Genomic DNA, 25,558 nt, shown 5'->3' on the forward strand with positions numbered 1-25,558 from the left:
CCTCAACTGCACTGCTCCCCCCCTATATCTCAGATCTTGTCTCCAGATACTCTCCTTCCCGTCCCCTTCGCTCTGCTCAAGACCTCCTACTCTCCTCCTCTCTTGTCACCTCATCACACTCCCGTTTACAGGACTTCTCCAGACTGGCTCCCATCTTGTGGAACTCTCTACCTCGCTCCACAAGACTCTCTTCTAGTTTTAAAAGCTTCAAGTGCTCCCTAAAGACTCTACTGTTCAGGGATGCATACAACTTACACTAACCTTACTTTATACCAGTTCCTCTCCTCCATTGCTATCCCCCCCTAGCATGTAAGCTTAAGAGTCCAGCTGTTTGTTGATCACCTTCTCAAGAGCTGACTACAACAGTGCAACTCTTGGCAGGGCCCTCTACCGATTTGATCCCTATAACTGTTTTTTTGTACTCCGCCTTTGTTAATAGCGCTGCGGAATCTGTTGGCGCTCTACAAATAACCGATAATAATAATAATAATATATGTTTTACCTCTGTGATTACCTTGTATCTAAGCATCTTCTGACAGCCCCCTGATCACATGACTTTGTATGTATTATCTATTGACCTACATTTAGTACTATGTTGTGCTAACTCTTAAATAACTTCTCGGGTGTGAACACATTGTTATCCATAGGGCCCACATGAACTAGCAGTCTCCTGCTGAAAAGCAAATACAAAAGCATGTGATTAAGAGGTTGTCATGAGAGCCTTTGAAAAAGGCAGAAATGTGTAGGTTTAAATGTTATAAAGTATATTAATCTAAAAATGTTGGTTGTGCAAAACTGGGGAATGGGCAGTAAAGGCGTTATCTATCTTTTTAAACAATAACAATTTTAATGTAGAATGTTCCTTTAATTGCCGACAATGTATGCTGTCAGCATTTAGAGATGTCGGGCGGACATGATTCGCTACAGCAAATTATTTCCGCCCAGCAGTTTTTTAAGTCTACCCCTAAACTCTGGTGTTTCACTATAGACAATACCAAACACTGGAATTGCACCTAAGCCCAAATGTTTGCATATTATGAAATTACAAATTTATTTTTCTCCTGATTAGTTGTAGAATTCTCCAGAGAGTTTTTAATCAGCTAAAGTTTGCAACATTTTTAATAACATTACTCTATGTTGACAGCTGGAAATTTTCGATAGAGAGTAAGAGTTCATCCTTATTGATAGAAAAACTCAGCGATAATTGGCAAAATGTCCCCCACAGTGGATTTAGAAATAGGCCAAGTGGAAGGGAAACAATGTCCCAATGATATAACAAAATTAATCATTTAAAAGAACAATAAAATCATAATATATGTAACAGCAATTAAGCACTGCTTTGCAGAAAAAATGCTTCATTTCACGCTCTCCTTTTTGTAAGAACAATTAAAAAGGTTTTCCAAGAACAGCTCTTGAAAAGTTTGGTGGAATCCATGGTCTTGGGCTTCTATACTGTGGTACATTAGGGAAATATATATATATATATATATATATATATATATATATATATATATATATATATAATTATTATTATTATCAGTTAATATAAATATGTGTGTACACTTTGGAGCCCTTTCCACACAATTAAATGAAAACATGAAAAATACATTTTATTTGATATTAATATTTAGCAATGTGTTTTACTGTAAATATTATATATATATATATATTTATATATAGATTAGATAGATAGGGGCCGATTTATCAAATGGTGGGCAGACATGATTCGCTACAGCATTTAACATTGCACAAGCATTTATAATGAAATGCTGGCCTTTGTACATTCAAGTCCAATTGGCTGCTAGCAGGGGGTGTCAATCATCCCGATTGTATCTGAACAGGATGACTGCAGTCCCCCACCTCCGAGGTGGCAGATGAGTTAAGAAGCTGCGGTCTTATGACCGCTGCTTCTTAACTCTTGTTTCCGGTGAGCCATAAACATCTGGTTGCACCTACCCCATAGAATAGATAGGTCTATATACAGTATACATATATATATATATATAAATAAATAAATAAAAATATTTTCTTCTATGTGTGGAAAATTGGAAGGTAACCTATTCATTATTCACTTAGTGTTGAGCGTGGTCGGGTTACCACACAAGCGATAGGCATTAGGAGATTTTTTTTTTTAAATATGCTCCTTTGATGTATATGGGGGAGAAGAAGTTAACATGGTCGCGGTATACGAAGTCCAGTAGTTAGGGCATATTGGATTTTGCTTGTGAGCAAACAATTTACTTTTAAGTTGTAATACGAGAGCAAACCTGCGCTTGTTACAAGTTTACTTTTAGCACTATTAGCACTCAAGCGTGAAGTGCTTAATAGCGCTCCAGCCCATAATTTCATAGGTAAGCAGATATGTGAGCATACATAGACAGATTGACAGATATAGTCATAAAGAGAAAAATCATTGCACAAATGTCCTACTGGGAACAAACACTATTGTTTATATTTTTTCCCACCCCATATATTAAATTCTCCTAGTGAGAGGAGGTGTTATAACTCTAAATATACACAAACATATTGCACAGGAATCTATTATGCAGATCTGACAAGATTTTCATATTTTAGATTCCTAAAGGCATAAAAAGCAGCAACTGTACAAAAAATTATCTGAGAATAAACCTTCCAGTAATTAATGATAATGAGTTGCTGTACAGCATGGCAGAACATCCACTAGTTTATCTGGAATTCTTTTATCCGTCAAAAGAATACATCATTAAACTAGTGAATTAAAGCAATCACCTTGTGTATCTGTGAGATCGTCTCCTAAAGTGAAGGATGAAAAAAAATGCTTTGTTCATTGTAGTGTCAAAGGAAATTAATTTCCTGGCTGGCTTGTGTTTTTCTCTGAGGCAGATATTGATGAGTGTGCAGAGGGGATCACTGAATGTCACAACCATTCTCGCTGCGTTAACCTTCCGGGGTGGTACCACTGTGAGTGCAGAAGCGGTTTCCATGACAATGGGACCTATTCAATTTCTGGGGAGTCCTGTATTGGTAAGCACATCTCAGCAAAGAATTTCATCTTTTTTTTATTTTCATCTGCATGATATAACACATTGATAATCTGGAACATGTCTTGTTGTGTCACTGTGTTTTATACCAACCACGGGGAAGAAGCAACCATCTGCTAATACCATCAGTCAACTAGCAAATATAATCTCAGGACAAAGCGCTACATTTTCAGAGTGTAGGGACAGCAAACATACAATGTATTCTTCTAGTCCTGTCATTTTAATCCTGTCTTTTAGATCAAGGTGTTTGGTATTTTCCCAAGGTCATATTCAAAATAACCTTCATGATGTACAGTTGCCCGGGCCTGTAATAAACAGCATATGGTCTCTTCAATGTGCACGTGACATTTTTTAAATACTTTTTTTATAAAAAAAAAAGAAATAGCATTTCTTTGATTAAAAAAAAAGAATATTTTAATGTACAAAATAGCCTACGTACAAAAACAACAACAACAAAACAACTCCACTTTTCAAAATGTAGTTTTTAAACAATTTTAATGATCAGTTATCTAATACATTAAGCCACAGAATACATTTTGTTTCTAGGGTTATTTTAAAGGAACGCTGAATCCAAATTTTTTCTTTCGTGATTCAGATAGAGCATGCAATTTTAAGCAACTTTCTAATTTACACCTATTATCAATTTTTCTTTGTTCTCTTGCTTTCTTTTTTTGAAAAAGAAGGCATCTAAACTATTTTTTGGTTCAGGACTATGGAAAGCACTTGTTTATTGGTGGGTGAATTTATCCACCAATCAGCAAGAACAACCCAGTTTGTTCACCAAAAATGGTCCAGCAACTAAACTTACATTCTTGCATTTCAAATAAAGATACCAAGAGAATGAGGACAGGACAATTTGATAATAGGAGTCAATTAGAAAGTTGCTTAAAATTGTATGCCTCTATCTGAATCACAAAAGTAAAAATTTGGGTTCAGTGTCCCTTTAATAATAAAAAATGATGAAGAGACAAATAATTGCTTATGTAATTACTTTGTGCTTGCAAAATTGTAACTATTCTTTTAACACTGCACTTTAAAAACTTTTTTTAATCATCAGTTCTCTAATATATTAAGTAATTCACTGAATACAGTTTATTTCTTTAATAATATTAATAATATATATATATATACATATATAAAATGCTAGGATTGACTATTGAAACAAATAAAGGGGACTTTCATTCATGAAATATATAGTCATTCATGTAGAAAACTCCTTTATTTGATTCAATCGCCCGCCGTTTTTAGTTGCTACAGCAGCCTGCGGGTAAAAATATTTTTTGCTAAGAGGTGACGCTTTCACCTCTTAGCCAATAGCCATGCAGTAAATCCGGCTTGGCGCCCATGGGAGCCGGATTTACCGCACGGCTATTGGCTAAGATGTGAAAACATCACCTCTTAGCCAAAACATTTTTTAGCCATGGCCCACGGGCTGCTGTACCAGGTAAAAACGGTGATCAATTGAAACAAATAAAGGAGCTTTCTAAATCTTATACTTCATGAATGAAAGTCCCCTTTATTTGTCTCAATAGTAAATCCTAGCATTTGTATAACGCTAGGATTGACTTTCACTTAAATAATAAAAATGGTATAAAGTTAAATAATTGCTCAACTTATTTCAATACTTGGTGCTTACATATACCAAAAAAGTGTAATTCTGCTTTTCAAACTGCAATTTTAAATTATTTTTAAACATCAACACTATTTTTAATCATCAAGATTTTTTTTTTTAAATATTTAAATGTTACATTTCCTAAATAGTATTTTTTTTTAAATTTCCCTTTGATTTTCTTTTTTCTTGATTAAAACAAAGCACACCATTGATTTCACAACAGTTTTAGATTAACCTCTTGTCTATAAATAGATGCATTTCTAGTATGGTTGGATGGATGGATGGATGGATGGATGGATACAGGGGTTAAGTCGAGCTGGAATGGAGTTCCTACACTTTTTTTGCAGGAGGAACTAAGTTCCCTTTGGACGGAGAACAGAAACACGTCAGTAATCACTGTTGCTGACGGTGGGAGGAGCTGAAACACAGTCTTGCTAGGGGGATAGTGAGATCCTCTAGTAATGGGCAGTAACACATTCTACCATACACTAAATGCAAGCCTGTCAGCGGTCATGCTGTGTGATCACCCTCCACTGTGTGTAACACATGATGCTTACATTTCTGTGTAGCTTGCTCTGGGGTTATTTAGCTCCCCTCAACAGAAATAGGACTATTGCACCTTAGGTGGGTGAGACTCTGTGACAGAGGACGATTCTCAGGCCCAAAGGAAACCATTCAACCCTATTTTTTTATTTAATTTGCTTTCACTAACCAAAATATACGATTATATATATATATATATATATATATATATATAAATACAGTGTGTGTGTATATATATATATATATATATATATATATATATATATATATATATATATATATATATATATATATATACAATATTAATTGTGAGGGGGTGGTGAAAGTATTGGTGAGTTCCCACACTTTTTTTCTAGGACTTGACTTGCATAGATAGATAACTTTTTATGCTTATTTCCATTCATTGTACATAAATAACTTAAATAAATGATGATGTTCACAAAAGAAGCTCTGTCATCAAATACAGTATGACAATAGTTGTGTGAAACTTGAAAATAATTTCAGAATTGTGCCATAGAAACAGCTACACATGCTGAATATTATTATTGTGTATTAACAACGACATTATGTGCAGTAAAAAGAACAAAAAAAGTATGAAATGTGCTTTCAATACTTATTCTGCCTGCTTTTCCTGTAACTTAACTCTGAAAATTATGTTTTACAACTGATGTTAGAGAGGCTGAAGTGCTTGCTGTATGATCCAGAACTTTGACCCTGCAACATGTAACACAATCATTTCTTGATCCATACAGGAGCTAATATATATTATATTCCTGGGTTAAAAAAAACTGTTTTACTAACAAAATTACATAAAAACTTTGTATGCAGATATTTTGCAATGCAATGCCTCATTGAATATACTACATACTCTGCATATATAGCAAAATAATGTGATTTGAAGTAATATTTTCATGCATGATATCACTAACCTACATATCAGTAAACCTTTATATTATGAACTAGCATATTTCTCCGAAAATAAATATATTTATATTTCTTCCAGAACAAACATACTTTAAGAATATTATTAATAAAAAATGCTGTTTGTATTAAATACATGTAATACCCAGGACATACTTGAAAACTGTAAAATATTTTATAAATAAATAAAATAAATAAATAAATAATACTGACATTTTTAGATACAATTCTTCTATGCAAATTAGGTACTTATGAATATATTTGTGTGATTAAGACAATGCTGCATTGTTTATGCCCACAGCACAAATTCACTATGGGGCCGATTTATTAACCCTCTGTCGGACATGATCTGATCAGTGGATCATGTCCGACAGACATCGCTGAATGCGGAGAGCAATACGCTCTCCACATTCAGCATTACACCAGCAGCTCTTGTGAACTGCTGGTGCAACACCGCCCCCTGATTGGCTGCTAGCAGGGGGTGTCAATCAACCCGATCGTATTCGATCATGTTGATTTCCTGCAATGTTTGTCCACCTCCTCAGAGCAGGCGGACAGGTTATGGAGCAGCGCCAGAAACACGGGCCTTCAAGCTCCATAAGGAGCTTGATAAATGGACCCCTATGAGTGAACTTCATAATAAAATAGTGTGACTGCCAATTGTCACCAGTTCCAAAATTCTGCACCAGTATACTACGGTTTTAAAACCCTTTCTGCAAATTATATCATTTTACTTAAAGAGACATGGGGCTCCATTTATTAAGCAGCGGATGCTGCTTCTGTGCCCCATCAATTCTGGTCCGTCTGAAACGGAAGTTAAGAAGCAGAGGTCCACCAGGATGATTGACAGCCCCTGCTAGCAGCCGTCAGTGAGCAGGCGGCGGCATTGCACAAGCATTTCACCAGAAAAGCTTGTTCAATGTTAAATGCCGACAGTGTGTGCTCTCAGCATTTAGCGAGGTCGAGTGAACATGATTCGCTAAAGCGAATAATGTCCGCTCAACTGTTGTTAAATATACCGCACTAAGTCAGAATTACACTTTAATTATATTTTGACTAGTTGCTGCAATTTTAGTGTTTTTGTCATTAATGCTTACATATTATTTTAGCGATATATGTTATGTAAAGCAAACCATTTTTTTATCATGCTTTGTTCTGCTGTTCCTCTAGACATGGGCGATCACTCAAACACCATTTGAGGTTTTTGGGCAGTGAATTTACTTCTTTTGTAATTTTATCTTTATGGGTGTTTTACAGCATTAGGGATTACCACTTTTCCTTGAAAAACTTTGAAAACAGCCTTGTGTATGAAATACAAAGCATTTACAAATGTTTATTGCAGACCATTCTCTATCCTGTAAGTCGTGTTGTTTCTAGACCATAACATTTGGGGGTGCAATTGTTTGACCAAATACAAAGTTAAAAAAAATAATAATCCATATGTATTTATTTATAAATAGATTAAATAAAATATTATTTCTTAGCTGTCAAGAACTTTGAGTGCAACAATCTTGTCTGTATTTGCTCTAATGTTGAGCAACTTTGTTCCACTGCTTTGTTCATCACACTACAGAATTGTGGGATTTGTAGTACTTCTGGTCCATGAACTGAATTTTGTGGCAACAGATTCTGGCATGGTGCAGCTAATTGACCACAAAACTAAATGTCAACAATCCAAGTGGTACAGGTAGAACCTATTGATTTACTTTCCTTGCTATCAGAGTAGAGCACTGGGTGTGGCACAACTTTGCTTATTTAGGTCAGCAGGCATTTGAGGTATGGGGGAGCTAAAGTAAAGATTGGGGTGTATAACACCCTCATCAAACTGCCACTGCCTATTTGTCTGGAACTTATGGTTTATATAGGGTTATTTTGTTTTTCATTTTAAGTTATTTGTTTGTGATGCTACTATTCCTTCACAGTGAAACTCATTCTAAGTGCCAGGTACTGAATGGTTACCAGTTAGATTCCAGATGTAGTTTCATTGATTATAATAGAGCATAAAGGTACATTAAACCCATTTTTAATTTAGAAAGTACAAACAATTTTAAACTACTTTCCAATGTATTTATATTATCAGATCTGCTTCATTATCTTGATATTCTTTGCTGACGAAGCAGAAAAGCACATCTGGTAAACCAATGACAGGAGGGATATGTGCTGTCACCAATCAGCAGCTAGCTAACAGTAGTGCATTGCTGTTCTTAACCAATCTAGATATGCTTTTCAACAAAGGATACTGATAGAACTAAATGAACTAGATAATAGAAGTCAATTGGGAAGTTGTTTAAAATTATATGCTCTGTCTGAATTATGGACGCTTAAAAGTTTTTTTTTTTATTATTAAAGGGGCTTTAAACACCAAATTTGTATTTCATGATTCAGAGAGAGTATACAATTTAAGCAGCTTTCCAATTTGCTTATGTTATCTAATTTGCATAGTTCTTTTGGTATCATTTGTTGAAAAGCATACCTAGGTAGGCTCAGGAGGTGGGAGCTAGATGCTGATTGGTGGCTGCACATATATGCATCTTTTTATTGGCATAACAATGTGTTCAGCTAGCTCCCAATAGTGCTTTGGTGCTCCTTGAAAAGAGAACAAAGCAAAACTGATGATAGAAGTAAATTGGAAAGTTGTTTTAAAAATATTTACTGTATCTAAATCACAAAAAAACATTTTAGGATTTTACGTTCCTTTAAATTTAGTCCAATGAGGTTTAGTGAATATTCCCCATTTAAATGTTATCTTACAATATCATGCAGAGATAAATTATATATCTTAATAAATAATTAGAAAAAAATAGTCAGTTGAAAAACTATTTAAAAGCAATCTAATTTAAAAAAAGTTCACCATAAATAAAATAAATATATTTACTTAAAGGATAGCACAGCACTCTTATCCTAACCATTACCACATTTAAAAAAATATAATATCACTTCATTTTCTCTAGATTGATCATTTTATAAAGTATACCTAGAAATCAATATTGTGACCTCCTTGTATTAACTCAATATAAATTACACTGTCGGGGACATAGTAATTATATTGACAATTTTTAAGACATATAGGAGCCGATTTATTAAGCAGTGAATGCTGCTCATCGGAATCAGGAGTTAAGAAGCTGCCCCTTAACTCTGAGGTGGCGGACTGCAATCATCTGGATCAGATACGATCAGGATGATTGACACCCCTGCTAGAGGCCGATTGGCCGCGAATGTGCAGGGGGCTGCATTGCACAAGCATTTTACTAGAAATGCTTGTGCAATGATAAATGCCAACAGCATTGCCGAAAGCAAATCATGTCCTCCCACCACTTAATATATCGGCCCCATTGACCCAAATTATTACTTGTTTAAAACTAATGTTAATTTGAATTTGTAAAAAATATGGCGGCTATAAGCAAAGCAATTTGTTTTTAATGCCTATAAATCCTAGAAATTTAAGACAAACAAAAAAAAAGCCAAGATTTGACTCATTTGTATTTTGTTAGGACACAAAGTGCTAAATCATTCTGTTTTTCTCTAGGTTTATATATTTCCTTACTCTGTTTTACAAGTGCATAAATATGTTGTCAGTGTTAGGTGTAATCTTACCAATGTGACATATTCAACAAGTTGTTATTTAAAAGAAGATTTGTGACTTAGTATGTTGCTTAGCAACTGTAACCTGATGGTATAAAATATTTGTTCTGCTTTCAACCCGACCCTGCTATTGAGTTAAATTGATTTAATAAAATATTTAATAAATTATTTAATTTACCTTTATCTCAGACTCCTAGGTTTAATTAGTATATTTTTCTTCAGGGTTTTAAACAATCTCATTTATATAACTATGAATGATCAATTATTTTAATATTAAATATTGCAGTATTTATTATATTTTATAGTCATATTTACATGTACCTACATTTATTAAATAATATTTAACATAAATGTAAAAAAATCATATAGTTTTATTAAATATATGTGTAGAGTGGGCAGTTGTAGTTTATGAGCAAGCATAGCTGGTAATGTCATGGGTAAGGTTTGCATTCAGGGCGTGGCTAACTAGTCCAGGGGTGTGGCTATGAAACAAAAACCAGGAGGGTTAAACTTCTTCACCTTTTCCCCTCAGCAAAACTGACATTGTGCAAGAAAAACAGTAACATTTCTGTATCGCTGTTTTTATTTTATAACACAAATGTAACATTTCAGAACAAATATGACCAACATCTATTATTTTCGACAAAAGTACCAAAATATTCTCTAATGTTAAAGGGACATAACTCTCATGGTTCAGATTGATTTGAACCCTTTAACAACTACGACATACCCTGTACGTTGATGGTCATTAAGGGGTTTCTTAGTTATAATAGCACTTTTATACCCTCCCTCCTTCCTGCTGGCCATCAGCGGAACTGCACTATTAAAAAAAAGCAATCTCTCAGGGTACATAGCTGATCCTTAAAGGGTTAAGATTCATTTCCGTTTAATTCTACTAAGTATACTTTGTACTCTTGAAATCCTAAACTAAACTATACCTAATTATCCCAATAACCTCTATTAGTTTTTGAGCAACAGTATCTATAGCATTGAGGCATGCGCACACATACACTGCTATATTCAATGTCAGTTTTAATATCTTTTATTACCCTTCTTCGTACACAAAACATTTTTAAAACATGTAACTTTGAATACGCATAATAGATGAGTTTAATGTTTCTAGACCAGCATTTTTCAACTCCAATCCTCAGGACACACAAACGAGCCCAATTTTTATGATATCTAAAGAAGAGCACAGTTTAAATAATCAGTTGATGGGTGAAAGCAAGGTATTTTCCATGGCTACTGATGTTCTGATTATCTCACCTGTGCTCTAGTTCAGATTTCATAAAAATCTGACCTGTTGGTGTGCCCTGAGGACTGGCGTTGAAAAACACTGCTTTAGACAAATATCAATTGGCTATGTAATCCTAGACCTTCCTGTTTTTGAGTAGATATTTATCCAAAGTCTCTTGTTATTCTATGAATAAATGGCTTTTGCTAATTTGCAACTAATTACAATAGTACAGTAAATCAATTTTACAGTCAATATAAACCACATATATAAAAGAAAAGACAAGTTTCTCCAGATAATTATATACAGATACAGGTTTACAGCAAAAGCTTCTGACAATAGAACTAGCATTTGTTTTTGCTTACCTTGCCTGCAGATATGCAGACTATGCATAAAACAAAAAACATTTTAATCTCTATATTAAGTTGATTACACAATTTACTGACACATGTGGAGCGCTACTTTATCGTCCGCCCGCAAACGGGCAAATTCGGCAGTTAAATAACCATCCATTACAAGTGTCTGGTTATTGCTACCTTGAGCTTGCGGTAGCAATTAGCACTCATAAAATTAAGAGATTAGATCTCTGGTTTATTGTATAAATGTTCCCAAATTGGCCCCAAAATACAGTGGTGTGTAGTTAATTAAAAAATAAAACATTTAAGTATTTTTATTTTTTTATAAAATAACTGCAAGAAGCAGTTATTAGGGCTGAAAGTTGGCGGGTGTGGGGTGTTTATATTGCGGTCTATGGATACTGTGTGTTCCCAGTAATTTATATGTATATGCTTATATACATATACAGCCATTGCCTAAAATAATGGAAGCCCTGCATTTCTGTCAGATAATGTACCACATCGCCCAGAAAATTGTTGCAATTACAAATGTTTAGGCATTCTCATGTTTATTTCTTTTGTTTGTATTGGTATGACACAAAAACTTGGAGAAAAAAAGCCAAATCTGACACTTTCCACGCAAAACTCCAAAAATGGACAGGACAAAATTATTGGCACCTTCGTAAAATTGTACGAGCATTGTGATGCTCCTGTAATTTGTAATTTAACTCACCTGTATCAATTAACAGGTGCTGACAATATAGAAATCACACTGGCAACCAGTTAAAATGGTGAAAAATTGATTTAACCATTTGTTGTGTCTCTGTTTTCCACACTGAGCATGGAGAAGAGAAAGAACAGAATGAATTGTCTGAGGACTTGAGATTTTTTTTTCTGGAAAAGCATGGACAATCTCAAGGTTACAAGTCCATCTCCAGAGATCTTAATGTTCCTGTGTCCACTGTGCGCAACATTGTCAAGAAGTTTACAGCTCATGGCACAGTAGCTAATCTCCCTGGACATGGACGAAAGAGAAAAATTGATAAAAGATTGCAACAAAGAATTGTTCAAATGGTGGATAAAGAACCTTGATCAATATCCAGACAAATTCAAGATGCAATTTAGGCACAGGGTACAAATGTGTCAGTTCACACTATACATCGCCAATCTGAATGAAAAGGGACCCTATGCTAGGAGAACCAGGAGGACCCCACTACTGACACAGAAACATAAAAAAGCCAGATTGGAGTTTGCCAAAACTTACCTGAGGAAGCCAAAATCCTTTTGGGAGAATGTGCAGTAGACAGATGAAACAAAATAACAGCTTTTTGGTAAAGCCCATCATTCTACTGGTGAGGCTTATAAAGAAAAGAATACAGTCCCTACAGTCAAACATGGTGGAGGTTCACTGATGTTTTGGGTTTGCTTTTCTGCTTCAGGCACTGGATGTCTTGACTGTGTGCATAGCATTATGAAATCTGAAGACTACCAAAGAATTATGTGGTGCAACTTATGGCCCAGTGTCAGAAAGTTGAGTTTCTGTCAGAGTTCATGGGTCTTACAGCGGGACAATGACCCAAAGCACACGTCAAAAAGCACCCAGAAATGGTTTAAGTCAAAGCAAGAGTACTGAACTGGCCAGCAATGAGTCCAGATCTTAATCCCTTAGAGGACCTGTGGAGAGATCTCAAAACAGAAGTTGGGAAAGGAAGCCTTCCAATCTGAGAGATCTAGAGCAGTTGGCGAAAGAAGAGTGGTCCAAAATGGCAGTAGAGAGGTGTAAGAAACGTATTGATGGTTACAGGAAGCGATTGATTTCAGTTATTTTTTCCAAGGGGTGTGCTACCAAATATTTAATTGAGAGTGCCAATAATTTTGTCCAGTCCATTTTTGGAGTTTTGTGTGGAATGTGTGAGATTTGTCTTTTTTGCTCCACTTTTTTGTGTCATACCAATACAAATAAAATAAATAAACATGAGAATGCCTAAACATTTGTAATTGCAACAATTTTCTTGGGGCAAAGTGGTGCATTATCTGACAGAAATGCAAGGGTGCCAATATTTTTGGCCATGACTGTATATGTGTTTATATGTGTATATACACATATTAACACAAATATATACTGTATGTATATATTCATATATATTTATATTTGCTGCTCATCGCTGAGCGACTTACCCCTTCACTGCGCTAGTTCTCATGCTGTGTCTCACTGCATGAGAATGAGGCTCCCATTGGAGCCTATGGAAGCTCGCTCTCGTGAGCACAATGCTTCCATGCACTGGTATTACTAAGTTGAACACTAATATCACTTTTGTGGAAGCAATATTTTGCACTCAACTTAATCTGGCCCTAAATATATTTCATGCACCTCCCTACTAATTTGTGGTGCTGCCATTTTTGAACCCAGGTTTCACTGCATCTGTCTGAAGGAGAGTTGCTGCACATATTCAAACACAACAATGGAATTCAATAAAAGATTTCAAAATAGTGACACCCATAACTAGAAGGAGACGGGGGAATAACCACAATACTATGCTTCTAAAATATATTTAGAGTTTACTGTCCCTTTAAACACAAAGGATATATCAACTATTAAACACTACATTGTAAAATAAACTGTTAGACTAGTTTACAAGGTTTTGTAACGCAGGAATAATTCATGCATATTTCTCTTCAAATACATGGCAGAACTTATGTTCCTAGTCTCAACGGCTTTGACTATTCGGAAAAGAGGTAAATTATCTTGTGCTCTGAGCAAACAAATCACTATGTAACATGTTGCAGAAGTGGGTAAATGTCCATATATTTAAAGGGATAGTAAACCCAATTTTTTTCTTTCATAATTCAGATAGAGCATCATAGCATGCAATTGTTAGCAACTTTCTAATTTACTCCTATTATCAATTTTTCTTCCTTCTCTTGGTATCTTTATTTGAAAAGAAGAAATGTATTTTTATAAGCTGGCCTATTTTTGGTTCAGACCTGGGTTGCACTTGCTGATTGGTTAGTTACATTTACCCACCAATAAGCAAGTGCAACCCAAGTTCTCAACCAAAAATGGGTCAGCTCTTAAATATACATTTCTGCTTTTCAAATAAAGATACCAAGAGAAGGAATAAAAATTGATAATAGGAGTAAATTAGAAAGTTGCTTAAAATTGCATGTTCTGCTGAATCATGAAAGAAAAAAATTGGGTTTACTATCCCTATAGATATACAGATATGTACATTCTCATATTCTAATACTAATTAATTAGAAAAATAGTTAAAAAAAATCAAAACCAATCCAGCACTGAACTTTGGATGAAAGCTATGAAAAGATTTAATTCAAGTATTGTACTGTTTTTATTTTTTAATTTGTCTCTATTATTCAGTTGCATAAGCAAAACCTGTGCTGTAATTTGTCAGTATTCAAGCATGCTTAGTTGTATTATGTTATTATAGGCTTACAGAATCTGACTATTTCAAGAGCACAGAGATTGCTGAGTATATAATGTTGTTATTCCAGATAAATAAGGTAATTTTTATAAGCACTGCATTTTCATCAAAAATGATGTTACTGAGAGTCAAGCAAGCTCTTCGGCTTAATTGCTGATAGCATTGGGATTAACCATTTTCTGCCTTAGAGGACTGCAACACTTACCAATAGAATGCCTTCTCTGGCAGTGAAAGGGTAAAGAAGACTAGGGGGAATATTAAACATATCATTTAAAATTATTCTACATGTGTTTGAAATTCTTATGTAAGCATCATATGCACCCTGGGTAAATTTATCTATGAAATTTGGGAGACAACTGCTTGTTAGGCAGTGCTCAGCCATTTTGTCGTAGACATAGAAGTCTTTTTATTAACGCTTCAATCCTCTATCTGTGGCTACACGTCAAATTAAACACATATTCTAGTTTCTTGATTTATCAAAGCGTAGACCCTGGCCAAAACAATGTTTTGTGTTTGCTGCCGGATTTGAATCCACAGCTTATCAATTTTTACAAGTTTTCCATCATTATTTCCTCCAAATTCAATCAAGATCGCCAAGTTTTCACACTGTCTAGTTTCTGACTTGCTTCAAATTATACGGCAGGGAAGCAAATGAGTATTCGCCACCTTCTTTGTTGCAAAGTTCATGTAAAACAATATAATTACATTTTTTCTAATAAATGTGTATTCCAAGGGGCCGATTTATCATCGGTCTGTCCGACATGATCCGCTCATTGTATCATGTCCAACAGACATCGATGAATGCCGACAGCATACGCTGTTGGCATTTATCATTGCTCAAGCAGTTCTTGTGAACTGCTTGTGCGATGCCTCCCCCTGCAGATTCATGGCCAATTGGTCGCTTGCAGGGGGTGTCAATCAACCCGATCGTATAGGATCGGGCAGATTGCAGACCGCAGCCTCAGAGGCAGCGAGCCAGTTATGGAGCAGTGGTCTTAAGAGCGCTGCTTCATAATTGCTGTTTCCAGTGAGCCTGAAGAAATTGGCCCCCAAATGTCTGCAATTCTATGCAAATTAAAAATAATAGACATATTAGAAGTTGGAATGAATGTACAGGCAAGGAACTTAGAGCTAAGTAATTTTACAATTCTGTTTTGAGAGGGACATTCTGCTATTTGCTGCTGTAGCAACCATTCTCCTTAGAAGGCATTGTAGACAATGGCCTCTATTTATCAAAGTATGGTGGACCTGATCCGACAGTGCGGATCAGGTCCGCCAGACCTCGCTGAATACGGAGAGCACTACGCTCTCCGTATTCAGCACTGCACCAGCAGCTCACAAGAACTGCTGGTGCAATGCCGCCCCCTGTAGAATTGCGGCCAATCGGCCGCCAGCAGGGGGGTGTCAATCAACCCGATTGTACTCGATCGGGTTGAATTGTGGCAATGTCTGTCTGCCTGCTCAGAGCAGGCGGACAGGTTATGGAGCAGCGGTCTTTAGACCGCTGCTTCATAACTGGTGTATCTGGAGCTTGATAGATATGCCCCAATGGCTTGCTTTGGAGCAAAGGGATGACAGTGATAGTCATAGCTGAAGCTTAAGTGTTCCCAGTTTATTTTTGCCCCTTTGTGGCCTGTAAGCTCTAATAGACCGAGAGATAGTGCAGAGGTTCAGGCTTTCAAGGCATTCAATACTGATGCTGTTTGACCAGATAAAGGACTATTTGGAGCCAGTTACATTTAGAACACAGCCGGCATGTTGAAATTATTGTCCATTCTGCATTTCATGGCCACTGGATCATTTCAATCAGTTTCAAGTGTTGTGATCAGTATAAGTCAACCTTCATTCTCCAGACATCTACGGACTGTATTTGGTGCAATTTACACAATATTTAAGCATCATGCTTGCCTTCCTGAAACAGTAGCAGAATGGCAATCACTGCATTTCTTTCATATTGCTGATATTCCAAATACAAATCTATATGTGATATAGATTGTAGGTACATTTCTATAGATTGCAGAAAGAATATTTAGAAGAAGAAAACCTAAACCAATTTTAAAATTAATTATTATGCAATTTGTGCACAATCATACTATAAGGATATCAACCATAAACTTTGTAGGTAAATGGAGCATAAAGGAAGAAACAACTTTTCACCTACAACAGTATGGACAGTATGGAAAATGCAAACATCAAACAAAAAATCTTTTACAAATTCAGTTCACCCCTGAACTTTATTGAAAACAAATTATTAACACATTTTTTGATGTTTTACTTTTTGAAATTAATGTTTTTTTGTTTTTTTTTAAATATACACTCATTTCAAGTCTGATGACTGCAACACATTCCAAAACTGTTGGGATTGGGGCAATTTAGGACAAGTTGAAATAAGGTTGAAAGAAGGTGATGTGAAACAGGTGAGGCAATCATGGAATCATAAAATATAAGGAGCCTCTAAAAAAGACCTAGTCCTTCAAGAGCATAGGAGTCGAGGCTCGCCAATCTGACAAAAGATGCGTCTGCGAATAATCCAACACTTTAAGAAAAATATTCCCCAAAGACAAATTGGTAGGATTTGGGGCATTTCACCTTCTACAGTGCACAATATAATTAAAAGATTCATAGAATACGGTCAAATCTCGGCTTGTAAAGGGCAAGGCCGAAAACCACTTCTGAATGCACGTGATCTCCAATCCCTCAGACGTCACTGTCTCAAAAACCTGCAATGTCTGCAATAAAGAAAAGTCCTGTAGAAAACAGAAGCAGAGAGGCTCCAAATAGAACAGTACCACCTGGTGTAGTGAAGGTACAGCACAACAGAGAATACCCCCCCTAGAAGAACCTACTCACAAGGGCGAGTCGTCCGACAGACACGAAATACGTCACAGGTGTGGATGCAGGAAGTCAGGTGGCCCATACGATTCACTCCAATCGCAATGATCTGCCAAAGGGGTGTGAGAGAAAGCCGGTCCCGGATACATTCTTGGACCGTAGCCCAAAAGATCATGTGGGAGATATCAAAAGATCGAGCAGGCAGGTGATAGTATAAAAGACAATTTATTAAAAGTCCAATAAAACCAGCAACGCGTTTCTCAGCTAAAAATAGCCGTTTCATCAGGCTTTTCTTTTCTTTACACCTACTTCTATCAAGAAGTAGGTGTAAAATGCCATCACCTGGGGACTCGTATTTAGCTCTACACAAACGCACCTCTCTAGGGCTCTCTGCTTCAGTAATCTCCTGAATGTCTGCAATGGCTATCTTGAAATGGGCTTGGGAATACTTTGGTAAACTTTTGTCAGTTAACACCCATCGCCTCTGCATTCACAGATGCAAGTTAAGGATTTACTATGCAAAGCAGAAGCCATACATCGACACTGTCCAGAAGCGCAGCCGACTTCTCTGGGCTCAGTCCCTTCTGAGATGGACAGTAGCACAGTGGAATCGTGTTTTGTGGTCTGACGAGTCAACATTTCAAATAGTTTTTGGAAAAAACAGCCATCATGTTCTACGGGCCAAAAAGGAAAAGGACCATCCATGCTGATATCAGCGTCAGTGCCCATGGCATGGGTAAATTCTTTTCCAGGGACAACCCTGGATTTTCCAGCAGGCAATGCCAAACCACATTCTGCCCGTATTACAAGCGCATGGTTGCATAAGCAAAGAGTACGGGTTCTAGCATGGCCTGCCTGCAGTCCTGTATCCAATTGAGAATATGTAGCACATTATGAAGCGCAAAATAAGGCAATGAAGGCCCTGTACGGTTGCACAGCTACATGCATAATGGATGCATGGGGGGAAATTCTGCTTGCTAAACTTAACCAATTGGTGTCTTCAGTGCCCAAACGCTTAATAAGTGTTATTAAAAGAAAAAGGTGATGCTACACAGTGGTAATCAGTCGACTATCCCAACTTTTTTTGGAGTGTGTTGCAGTCATCAGATTTTAAATGAGTGTATATTTTCAAAAATACATTAAATTCACAAAGTAAAGCATCAAATAAAGCCTTAATAATGTGTTTTTAATATAGTACAGGGGGATTTGAATTTTCAAATTACTCTTTTTTTTTTCCATTTTCCATACTGTCCCAACTTTTTTTAAATTGGGGTTATATTTAAAGGGCTTAACAGTGATGTAACTTTAATGTTTAAACATTATTGCCCCCTATAATTACCATACTTTCAGCTTTCTAAACTAAATTTAGTTATAACTAGAGCATGATAACTTTTTAAAATTTAATTTACTTTTGCATACAGTTTAGCTAAACTTGCTCATGTTATACCACAATTTTTATTGAATTGTGCACACAATTTGTAAAATCTTCAGCACATTTCAGTATTTCCTGAGCACACTTTATTAAAAGGTAATAATACACATACACCAAGCACAAGCCAAGAGTATTAAGGTTTTCCCACCTTCTTTGTTTCATGTGATCACTTCCAATGATTCGCAGAGTAAGTCTCCTTTATTTTCATACAATGTGCTTATATCATAGTACTTAGTGTGTTCGATTTGGGAAAGTGTGGGAAAGCTTTAATTATTTTAATTAACTTATTAATAGAATGTACACAATTAAATTAATTGCCCATGCTATTAAAAAAATTGTGGGCATGTTTTGATAAAACATACAAACAATATCTTTTATAATATGCACAATTAAAAAAACAGTCAACCTTTGTTTGGCTACTGCTGGGCTCCGTAGAGATAAGATGGATATATATAAAAACGATAGATAATGATTAGATAGATAATGGATGGATATATATATCAATCTAACTATCTAACTATGGCAGTGTAGCTTGCAACAATGTATGCTGTCAAAATCAAGAGAACAAGCTCAAATTATAATGAACAAGCTCAAATTATAATAGAAGTAAAAATTGGAATAAATAAATAAATTGCACTCTCTAGCTGGATCATACAAGTTTAATTTTGACTTTCATGTTTCTTAAAATAATAATTTATGCTACATGCTTATATTTGGCAGGAAGTTATACAAGTTACTAGACATGTGCGATTCGGTTCGGTTCGATTCGGAAATTCTGCAAATTCGGAGATTCGTATCGAACCGAATCTCTGAATTAAAATAGTGCAGAATCTACCGAATAAATTCGAATTACTTCGGATTTATTCGGTAGATTCGGATGGCCATGGATTACACTAATATTGTACAGAATATTAGGTTATATCACTCTGCTATGGGTTACACCTAATGTACAGTACATAATACTAGTCTAATCCCACCTAACATTTACCGAAATTCCGAATTTCCGAACCGAATCGAACCGAATCCAGCCGAATTTATTCGAATCCGAATGAATCCGAAACAAATCCGAACCGAATTTATTCTAATCCGAATGAAATCGAAACAAATCCGAACCGAATTGATTCAAATTTTTCAGAATTTGAATCGCTCCGAACGGAAATTCGAAAAAAGCCGAATCGATCAGAACCGAATTTTTTTCGCCGTGCACATGTCTACAAGTTACCAATTGCATCACCATTTTTCAGTAACTAAACATGTGATAAAATCCAATAATTTAAATGATTGAGACAACACACCTGCATATTCAAACAGGGATTCTGCAGTTAAATTATATAACATCTTAAAAAAAACAAACATATGTTTTTAAAGTTTAACTACCAGGAAAATAAAATCACATCATGAGTAGTCAGAAATTTGCTTCTTAGAAATTGAAAAGCTCAGCTGCATATCCCTTTATGTTTTAACCACATAGAACAACAATGGCGATATGTAAATGTTGCACTTACTTTCGCTTCTTCTGCCTTGGGAAATGTATAATAGATTAAGCTGGCTTTGTTCACAGTGCAAACAGGTCTGTGTTAGTGAGAATATGAATGATGTCAGTTTCCATAATTGCCAACATCTGGTATTCCATAAACCTGTTAAATTGCACAGAAGCTGAATTAGATTTCTCTGTCATAAGTAAAGCAATTACATCGAAGTCTGTAGGCTATCCGGAGCTGTGCTGAACTGCAAAATCTTTTTCGTTTTTAACAGCATACTTACTATAGTATGTAAGATGCCCGTCGTCTTATTTGCAGGCAATAATAGTTCTTTGAAGCAACTGTGTTTATTTTAATCTTAAGATAAATGCAAAAAAAAAAATATTAATCAATTTGTAACTTGTGACTTAAAAGAAAACTCTAATGGAAAAAATACATGTTCTTACTCACTAATGCTAGCTTACTATGGTCAAGATTACAAGTGCGGAGCAAAAATGCGAGCAGTACGGAGCGCTAACATAGCTTGAGCGCAATTCGCGCCGCTTGCATTTTTGGGCTCAGATTACAAGTTAACAATTATTGTTTATCATGTGTTATACTGTATTTATGTCAAAAAATGTAGATGTGTAAATTCTCTAAAACAAAAAGAATTCTGTGAGAGCCAGGTCTAAAATTATTCATGTCACATAATGCTTAAAGGGACATTCCAGTCAAAATATAAATGCACATAGATGAATTACATATTTAAATAGAAACACGTTTGCAATATACATGTATTGGCAAAAAAGCTTCCATCAAGAGTTATCACTGTTTTAGTGTTAACATTTTTCTCTGCATGTGCATGTGAAGCATAGCTAGATAATTTCACAGCACCTAAGTTTTAAAAATTGCAGCTGCTCAGATCATCACTGGGGCTTGTATCATGCTGGTGCACGGTGCATACTTAAATACACTTTTGAAACAGCTATAGCTTTTATTAGAAGCATTTTTGCTAATGCATGTATATTACAAAATTGTTTCTGTTCAATACCAAAATGCACCCATGTGGTTTCCAAGTTTGGCTGGAATATCCCTTTAAGCACAATGCCAGTGGAGCACTAAAATTCCACCCTAGTAGGCTGATTTATCATGTGTCCAGTGGGCATGATCCGCTGTAGAGATCATGTCTGCTAGACATCGATAAATGCCGACAGCATATGCTGTTGGCATTTATCATTGCACAAGCATTCCTTGTGAAATGCTTGTGTAATGCCTCCCACTGCAGATTTGCGGCCAATCGGCCACTAGCAGGGGGTGTCAATCAACCCGATCGTATGTGATCAGGCGGATTGCTGTCTGCCGCCTCAGAGATAGCGGACGAGTTAAGGAGCAGAGGTCTTAAGCCCAACTAAATAAATAGTTTAACCCCTAAACCGCCGTAACCTATATTAAATTTATTAACCCCTATCCTGCCCCCCCTACACCGTCGCCACCTATAATAAATTTATTAACCCCTATCCTGCCCCCCACTACACTGCCGCCACTGTAATAAAATTATTAACCCCTAAACCTAAGTCTAACACTAACCCTAACACCCCCTAATTTAAATATTAATTAAATAAATCTAAATAATATTTCTATTATGAACTAAATTAATCCTATTTAAAACTAAATACTTACCTTTAAAATAAACCCTAATATAGCTACAATATAAATAATAATTATATTGTAGCTATCTTAGGATTTATTTTTATTTTACAGGCAAATTTCAATTTATTTTAACTAGGTACAATAGCTATTAAATAGTTATTAACTATTTAATAGCTTACCTAGCTAAAATAAAGAGAAATTAACCTGTAAAATAAAAACTAACCTAAGTTACAATTAAACCTAACACTACACTATCATTACATTAATTAAATAAATTACCTACAAATAACTACAATTAAATACAATTACATAAACTAACTAAAGTACAAAAAATAAAAAAAGCTAAGTTACAAAAAATAAAAAAAATAAGTTAAACATTTTAAAAATATTACAACAATTTTAAGCTACTTACACCTTATCTAAGCCCCCTAAAATAAAAAAATGCCCTACCCTATTCTAAATTAAAAAAGTTCAAAGCTCTTTTACCTTACCAGCCCTTAAAAGAGCATTAATAGGATAGGGGTTAATAACTTTATTATAGAGGGCGACGGTATAGGGGGGGGCAGGATAGGGGTTACTAGGTATAATGTAGGTGGCAGCGGTGTCCGGGAGCGGCGGTTTAGGGGTTAATACATTTATAAGAGTTGCGGCGGGGTCTAGGAGTGGCGGTTTAGGGGTTAATACATTTATAAGAGTTGCGGTGGGGTCTAGGAGTGGCGGTTTAGGGGTTAATAACTTTATTTAGTTGCTGGAGGCTCCGGGGGCGCCGGTATAGGAGGTAGAACAGTGTAGTTTAGTGTGGGTGCTTAGTGACAGGCTAGCAAGAAAGCTGTGAAAAAGCCGAAGAGCAGCGAGATCGGATGAGTGATAACTCTCACAGTCCGCTGCTCATTGCCCCGTACTTGGTGCGCGGCTTTTTGACAGCTTTTTTGATAACTTAGGCGAATTTTTTCCGGTCCGCGGCGGCGATGTGAGGCGAGCTTAGGCGAGCGTATTGGGCCGGCGAAGGCAGGAAAAGTAGACACGTTGATAACTAGGCCTCATACTCTTGATTCTTTCCTGACTCTTGCCTTTAACCATTCCCCAAAACCATTTATTTTTATGAACTATTTGTTGCCTTCTAGTTCACCTTCATTATTTTATTGCTATAGCTTTTTAAAGGGACATTAAACACCTCAATATAATAATATACAAATTGTTTAATCACAAGTAGTAAAACAACTTTGCTCTATACTTTTATTATTTATTTTGCTCTTCTTTCCTGTAATTTATTTCTGAATATTGTGGGCTTTCCAATTCATGTTAAAACATGGAAGTGCAGACACAGCTATATTCCACACATCATTGGTTGAGAGCTCTACTAATCCATTTATAACCATCCCTTATTGGCATCAACAGAAAAGGTAACTTAAGTTGCAATGTGGCGGCGCCCACTGCTTAATGGAAATAAACGTTACCCTTATTTTTTCAATATTTAAACAAATAATATAATTTTTAAAAATACATGTATAAACTATTCTCAGGCTAATCTTTGTTCTTAATACACAATTCAAGCAATGATTTATTTAGTGTTTAATGTCATTTTAATGTGTATTTAAATGCACAGATAAAGGGGCCTATTTATTAATGTGCGAGGGGACATGTTACGATGAAGAGTATCATGTCCGCTGCACATCGATAAATGCCGACAGCATACGCTGTTGGCATTTATCATTGCAGATTCGGGACCAATCAGCCGCTAGCAGGAGGTGTCAATCAACCCGATTGTATTCGATCGGGTTGATTTCTGTCCGCGGCCTCAGAGCAGTCGGACAAGTTATGGAGCAGCGTTCTTTAGACCGCTGCTTCATAACTTCTGTTTCCGGGGAGCCTGATAATTTGCCCCATAGTGTATAAGGGGACTCTAAAGTCCAAATTAATTTCATGATTCAGAAAGCGCATGCATTTTTAAGAGACTTTCCAATTTTCTATCATTATGAAATTGTGCACAATCTTTTTATATACACACTTTCTAAGGCATCAGCTCCTACTGAGCATGTGCAAGAGTTCACTTTGTATACATATGAGTGTGATTGGCTAATGGCTGTCACATGATACAGGGGTCGGCAAAATAAAATAAATTCTGTAAATTGTACCAATAAAAATAATCTACTGCTCATTTAAAAGTGATTTTGTATTTTCTTTTATTATGCACTTGTTGATTATGCAATTCTAGTGTATTCAAATTTTTTTTTGTAATGTTTGACTAAAACAAATTGCTTTTCTAATACTTATAGATAATAAATGTGGTTACGTATTCTTATGTTTACGGTTTCACTTTTAATTACATCCATATAGAATTGACAATATCATTTGCAAAAAGTGTGACTGAAATTAGAAAAAGCTATGATCAAAAAACTTGAAAAAAATAACAATAAAAAAAAATTATCATAAAAAAAGTGCTGCTGGTAAGTAATGAAAATGACTGATTCTGATCATATTGACAATATACTTCCTTTAGCATAAATGCTTCTAGTAAAAGTTATTGCTGTTTTTTCTGCGACATATACACATATGCTGTGAGGGCCCGTGCACCAGTATTCAAACACCATGCATGTTCAGAGAGTCAGCAGTGACTTGTATGACACAAATTAAAGGGACACTAAACCCAAATTTTTTCTTTCATGATTCAGATAGAGCATACAATTTTAAGCAACTTTCTAATTTACTCCTATTTTACATTTTTCTTTGTTCTCTTGCTATTTTTATTTTAAAAGTAGGAATGTAAATCTTAGCAGCCAGCCCATTTTAAGTTCAGCACCATGGATAGCGCTTGCTTATTGGAGGCTTACATTTGCTACCAATAAGCAAGCATAACCCAGATTCTCAACCAAAAATTGGACTGCTCCTATGCATCACATTCCTGCTTTTTAACTAAAGATAGCAAGAGAATGAAAAAAATGATAATAGGAGTAAATTAGAAATTTGCTTAAAATTGCATGCTCTATCTGAATCATGAAAGAAAAAAAAAATTGGGTTTAGTGTCCTTTAAGTCGTCACAGACACAATGCACACCAATGCCAGCTATCTGAGAATGTTGTTTGAATACTGGTGCACGTCCCTCACAGTATACGTGCATATTCCGCAGAACAACAGTTATTATTATTAACAGTTATACATTTTACTAGAAGCATTTTTGCTAATGGAAGTGTAGTGCAAAAATGCTTCTATTTCAAATTGCACATTTTAATTTTGACCTTTCTATCCCTTTAATTTGATCAATCCCTTCAATTTTTGATCAACCTGTTCTTTGGAACTAAAAAGAAAAGCTGCACTTGTATATATTTCTACTCCAAATTCCAAAATAGATTAGATTTAGGTGAAAAAAGAACCAAGTTCTCAATGAACTTAAACTTACTATAAATGTTAAGAGATCATTACATATTCAGTATCTATATACTTTCTATAACAGATTTTATTACAATTCATAGATAGAAAATCATTCATATAGAAGCACT

General features: G+C 35.6%; 1 protein-coding gene across 1 annotated transcript in view; it reads left to right on the plus strand.

Moving 5' to 3' along the window:
* The window catches only part of NELL1 (neural EGFL like 1), a 1,753,035-nt gene that overhangs the window by 1,648,141 nt on the left and 79,336 nt on the right, over positions 1-25,558 (plus strand). Inside the window, exon 16 of the mRNA XM_053689313.1 lies at positions 2,863-3,003. Coding sequence (XP_053545288.1) covers positions 2,863-3,003 — 141 coding nt within the window. The remainder of the gene's footprint in view (positions 1-2,862; positions 3,004-25,558) is intronic.

This window comes from Bombina bombina, chromosome 7 (assembly GCF_027579735.1).
Source record: "Bombina bombina isolate aBomBom1 chromosome 7, aBomBom1.pri, whole genome shotgun sequence".
Taxonomy (NCBI): Eukaryota; Metazoa; Chordata; class Amphibia; order Anura; family Bombinatoridae; genus Bombina; species Bombina bombina.